This window comes from Ixodes scapularis, unplaced genomic scaffold (genome assembly GCF_016920785.2).
Source record: "Ixodes scapularis isolate PalLabHiFi unplaced genomic scaffold, ASM1692078v2 PGA_scaffold5__190_contigs__length_132052651, whole genome shotgun sequence".
NCBI lineage: Eukaryota > Metazoa > Arthropoda > Arachnida > Ixodida > Ixodidae > Ixodes > Ixodes scapularis.
In genome coordinates, this window is record NW_024609880.1 from 8,669,534 (window position 1) to 8,675,533 (window position 6,000).

The 6,000-nt window shown below is 45.1% G+C and overlaps 1 protein-coding gene across 1 annotated transcript in view; it reads right to left on the reverse strand.

Annotated features, from left to right (window-relative positions):
• LOC120842921 overlaps positions 1 to 5,782 on the reverse strand; it is a 44,200-nt gene extending 38,418 nt beyond the window's left edge. Inside the window, exons 1-2 of the mRNA XM_040214137.1 lie at positions 5,477 to 5,782; positions 4,522 to 4,589 (exon numbers count right to left, since the gene is read on the reverse strand). Of these exons, the coding sequence (XP_040070071.1) occupies positions 4,522 to 4,589; positions 5,477 to 5,556 (148 nt within the window). The 5' untranslated portion in view covers positions 5,557 to 5,782. The remainder of the gene's footprint in view (positions 1 to 4,521; positions 4,590 to 5,476) is intronic.
• Positions 5,783 to 6,000: the final 218 nt, after the last annotated feature.

Sequence of the window (6,000 nt, forward strand, 5' to 3'; positions counted from 1 at the left end):
ATCCCCTTGCCTCATAGTTGATTCACCAAACACCAGGTATGTGATATGCTTGACCTTGCTTTAAAAATTGATCTTGAAATTATTTTCTTTTTGCCGAACGTATCAGCGCGTTTGAACGATTTCGTGTACTGCGGAATTTTGTCTTCAACTGAGAATATTTCGGAGAACGTCGGCATCGTGCCCAAAGGGCATTTTTAGACCTAATTGCTAACAGAATGTCGTCAGTTAGCCAGTCGTATTCGTTGGGATGTCTCCTCACAGTGATGACCTTTTTTGCTTGTATCCTGTCGGCTCAAAATTGATCTCTAAACCTACTATAAACGTCGTCAACTTTATCACTAGATAACAAAATGTTCCAATCATTCGCCCTAACCAAGTTATCAAACTTCGTTCAATCAATTATTTCAATTATTTTTTGTTGTCTCTTTTGGTGGTTTAACATTGAGTTGTGGCATAAGTTGACATGCCACGAAGTAATGGTAGGAGAGTTTTTGCTCTATTACTGCTGATTTTGGAACTATATCCGGTGCGCGTACATTAATATGATCAAGGCATGACGCCACAAGATGATCCTCTAAAAGTTCTTCTCGGGTAGGAGCAAGAATTAAACCGTCAATACCAAATAGTGCCAATAGGTTAATATAATCACAAATAGACTTGGCGGGTTTAAGCGTGTCAATGTTAAAGTCGCCTATTAAAAATATCATCAATAGATTGAAAATTGTTAAGCGTAGCTCAGAGCTCGTTCAAAAATGTCGAAGGATTACCTAACGGAGGCCTGTGAAAAGCTAGCAAAATCAACGGCCACTTAGAATTCGATACATTCAGTGGTAGTAACTCGCAACCAAGAAAATTTACATCAAGTTTTTCAGCACGCCAGATATCTTTAACAAATATAGCAATCCCTCCCCCTCGTCCAAATGTACGTGCTAAAAAGATCGGCTTAGAACGCGGTATCTGGAATTCATTGCAGAAGTCCTCTTTAACATTGATTTCTGTTAGTACAAAAATATCGAAAAATTCTATTTTATCATTCACAGTTGCTATAAATTGATCCCAATATTTGCGTATACTCCTAAAGGGGTATCCACACGAAGGAGAACTCCGCGGACGGATGTCGTGACGTCAAAAACCCGGGAAACTCCGTCCCCGGCTCCGCCGCGTGCACCTGAGGAGCTTTCGTGCTGACAGCACGAAGCCTCCGCGCCTCCGCCACGGAGAAAACGGCGCCGCGAGGCGTCAAAAAGGGATGACGTATGTCTCACGTGATGCGCGCTCCGCGGAGGAAAGGGGCGGATTTCTCTTTCGTGTGGATACCCCATAATGTTCACATGTAAAGGGGTATCCACACGAAGGAGAACTCCGCGGACGGATCTCGTGACGTCAACAACCCGGGAAACTCCGTCCCCGGCTCCGCCGCGCGCACTTGCGGAGTTCTCATGCCAAGAGTACGAAGCCTCCGCGCCTCCGCCACGGAGGAGAACGAGAGAACGGCGCCACGAGGCGTCAAAAAGGGATGACGTATGTTTCACGTGATGCGCGCTCCCCGGAGGAAAGGAGCGGATTTCTCCTTCGTGTGGATACCCCTTTAAGGGGTATCCACACGAAGGAGAACTCCGCGGACGGATGTCGTGACGTCAACAACTCGGGGAACTCCGTCCCCGGCTCCGCCACGTGCACCTGCGGAGCTTTTGTGCTGACAGCACGAAGCCTCCGCGCCTCCGCCACGGAGGAGAACGGAAGAACGGCGCCGCGAGGCGTCAAAAAGGGATGACGAATGTCTCACGTGATGCGCGGTCCGCGGAGGAAAGGGGCGGATTTCTCCTTCGTGTGGATACCCCTTAAGGGGTATCCACACGAAGGAGAACTCCGCGGACGGATGTCGTGACGTCATCAACCCGGGAAACTCCGTTCCCGGCTCCGTCGCGTGCACCTGCGGAGCTTTTGTGCTGACAGTACGAAGCCTCCGCGCCTCCGCCACGGAGCAGAACGCGCCGCGAGGCGTCAGAAAGGGATGACGTATGTCTCACGTGATGCGCGCTCCGCGGAGGAAAGGGGCGGATTCCTCCTTCGTGTGGATACCCCTTTAAGACACCAAGAGCGCTATCACTCGCTGGGTGCAAGAAGTCTTGAAGGGACGAAAAATCCGAGCACCGACAAAACTGTACTTCCATTATTCTAAGTCGTTTTCATGTTAGCAGAACCGTTTAGCAAAAAGAAAGATTAAACAATCTTCTCTAGGTCGTCCAGCCGACGGATACGGACAACTGGATAGGATTCGGTCTTCTTTGTGAACAGCTTACCGTTCTTGACCCTTGTGAACTTGTACCAGCTTTGCCTTTGCTCTCTCACGTACCCTCCAAAACAGTTCCTTGTTCTTTCCGGTTAGGTTTTCGTTGACGAACAGTTTTGGCAGTGACCCGTTGGCTACAAGAGTCCGCAGCTTTCCTCTTGCGGTGAGCCATTGCTCTTGGACTGTCATCGAAGAAAATCTAATCAGTGTAGGCGGAGGGACGTCCCGCCGAGATGGTATACGGTGCACTGTTAGAATGTCTCTTGGGTGGAAGTCAGGAAGGCCAAGTTGACTGGCTAGCTCGCCTACAACAACAGGAAGTTTTTAGTTTGCGGAATGAGGCAGCCCGTGAGTCTCTATGTTGGAGAGACGACTGAACTGTTAGCTGTCCTTGAGTTCCTCTTGGAGGTGCTGAATGGTTTTAGACTGCTCCGCTATTGCTGTTCATAAAGATGTAATTTCAGTGCTGAGCTATGTTATTGAGGCGGAGTTGGTGGTGGCTGTCCATAGTAGGGAGTCATACCTGTCTGATAGAAAGTCAATGGAGTGGAATGGGCTGTCGGAGCTGCAAGTGTGCAGTGAAAATGAAGATGTGTTTTTTTTCAGCATTGTAACCCCCTTGCTGTAACGCCCTCGGGCGCTGGGGGGTAATCTCTGAATAAAGAATAAAGAATGAACTTCTGAACCTCCGTTACGGTGGATGTGAGGTTCTCCACTACCGGGCTTTAAGGTCAAGAGTTGATCGATCTTGGAAGGTAGATCAAGGAGGGACTCAATATTTGTCTTGAGTAAGTTTAGACATTTTATCCTAGATTGAAGTGATCGAAATTGGTTACCAGTCAAGGATGATTCACACTGTGACACCATTTGGAAATCAGCCCCACTATTTTGTTGTCGGCAAAGACGGCAGCGCCAGATCTCCCTTTTACCAGCACCCATGATTTTGAAGGTGCTTTCCGCCACACCGGAACACATCTTCCCCAGGTGAAGCGACCTTTTGAAGTCGGCGCAGAACATATGGCGGCCATCGCTGACAATCTTCTCGTGGCATTTTCCACATTTTAATGGAGATTGAGAAGACATGGGTGAACAGCGATAGGGAACAGGAATAAATACCGTGCTTCCTGACACGCAAGTCGTCCTGTGGTTTTGAGTTCACTCGAGAAGTACTTCGTACCCAGAAGGGTGGCGTCGAACTGGCGATGGATGCCAGGGAGGTTACCCAAGCGGCACAAGGATATTATGCGAGTATCTACACAATATTGTTGGCAAACACTCCGAATATACGATTCTTCCCATCCACACGATGTCTAGAAAATATCGTTTCAAAAGCGGGGCAGTGCCAGCAGCATATCACTGGAGTACCCCCACCGTCAGGCTGAGTACCCGCCGGACGCCGAGTATATCTATAAAGTACTAGCAGCGTCGGCTGAGTGCACGCCGGACATCGTGTGTCAATCCAATGCCATTCGAGTCGTCGGAGTACCCGCCCGACATCGCCGGTATTGGGCAGGAGATCGAACTATAGGGGGCGCTCTGACCCGTTTGTTTTCCCCACGCTTGGTGTTTATTCAACACAAGGCCTGTGCACATGCCGAAAGGCCTTATGGGCATGGCCATGTCATCTCCTACAGAGCGCGGGGCGCAGTTTAATGAAAAAAATACTAACAATCGACGAAGCGACGTTAAGTGCCGGATCTATCCTCAGAGAATGCGAGCTTGACCCACTTCGGCTTTTGTGCTGAGCTGGGATCATGCATGCTACATTTTTGGTAAAGGCATATTTTTTTTTCCGCATTTTTTTTTCAACAATTTAGGCGTTATCCATGGCTTGTAGGTCGTTTTAGACATTTTCAAGGTTTTCCGAAGAAAATGACGATTATAGATAGTTGTAACTTCCCCAAAAATGTATTATACGCGAAATTAACATCCTCGCAGTTGTATATTGGGCTCCAATTAATTTCAGAGATATCTGATTTACCATTTCACTTTATCGTCAGGCTGTTTATACTTAAGTTGTGATTGTCCTACTAGCTTTTAATTATAAGAAATTCGAGAAGGGAATGGAGTTTTTATGTTATAATATAAGTTTCTGCGGCAGCAGTTCCTTGGTACTTTTCGGCTTCCGAAAATAATGTTTCAGTACGTACGATTTTCAATACATTCAGGTATAGACTCCTTATGGAGCAGAATTTTTATCCGCAATGAAGGGAAAAAAAGGATCTTACCCACGAGCATAGCCAGAGCGAAAGACAGGACGCAGGCACCGAATTTCATTTTCAAAATAAAGGAAAATCTAAAAACAAAAACGAAAACAAGACGGTCATTGTTGCTAACCATTCACGTGATACCAAATAGATTATTCATTTTGCTATTTTAGCGTGCTATATAAAAAATTTTTCATTCTGATCTTAAACTTTCTTGTAGTCTTCAAGAACGTTGCTCTTGGATCCTTCCTCTCACAAAACTATAAAAATCTGTGAAACCATTTCTGACATGTTTTGTTTTTTGCTGATAAAGACGCAAGAATTTGTTTACACAAATGTTTCTCTTACAACTTGTGTTTGATTTGGAAAGTTTCTAGACAACTAGTAAAGTACACTGCTTTTTTTGAAAATGGGTTCCAAACAACAAATATCTGGGTAGTGGTGTGCCTTAGAAAATGGCATTAAAGAAAACAAAACTAAACCTGTTATTCAACTGTTTTTTTGTCGTTTTTTTCTCTTGCACAACGTTTTGCAACAATGTGCTCTGCATCCTCTTGCGCAACGTGTTTCAATGACAATATAATTGCAGAATAATCTAGAAAAAAGTTACAAAAAATTAAAGCATACGAACTATTCTAATAAATTATAATGTTGTGTCAATTTCTTTTTATTTCACAAATTGTAAAACAAAATATAGTTGAAAAAAAAACTCTTAATACGGGTCCAAAGTAAATATGCGAAACTGTAATGCATGCTTCCGCACCATCATGCAATTTCAGCTGAGAGTATCATTGAACTTAGCTTTGACGTTGGACCATCATTTCATAGTTGATAGCGAAAAATAATATTAGTTAAGAACTTTTTTATCTTTCACGAGAGAAAGAAGTATGACAAAAAGCATAATCCTAGAGTCAACTCCGTGCAACACAAGACGTGTCAGTTAACGGAGTCATCACGTCTTAAGCAATCGTCTTACCTAAGGATGCTGATGTCAGAGCTTGTTTGCAGGTTCTTTCCTGGTCGAAGTATTGCGATAACATTTCGTCTGGTCATCATTTCATAGTCTTCTCAACCTAGAGGTTATCCACCTTTAACTCGACTCCTAACTGTACAATTAGAAAAAAAAATGTGTGTGTATTGAGGCGGCCTAGTTACGCGCACAGTTGTAACTTTTGACGTTTCTGAACTGCACGAGCTGGTAATTTATTGGTCGTCAGTGACAAAACGTTACATCCAGTCTCGGGTCCCGTCGCCTACCACAAGTGAGAGGGTTTGTTGAACTCGCACCGCGCCCGAGTCTTTTGAGCGGTGACGATTAATTTCTAAGAAGCAAAGTTTCATTTGCCTGCCAAAGAGGTTGAGTGATAGCATCGCTAGCGAAAGTTATCCCGTATCAAACGGAGAGCATTCCAGTACACAGGCTTCACGCGGTGCGTGTCCCAGATAAGGGGAATCATCATTCAGGATAAGGGGTCGTTAGTCCATGCACGACGGAACTTA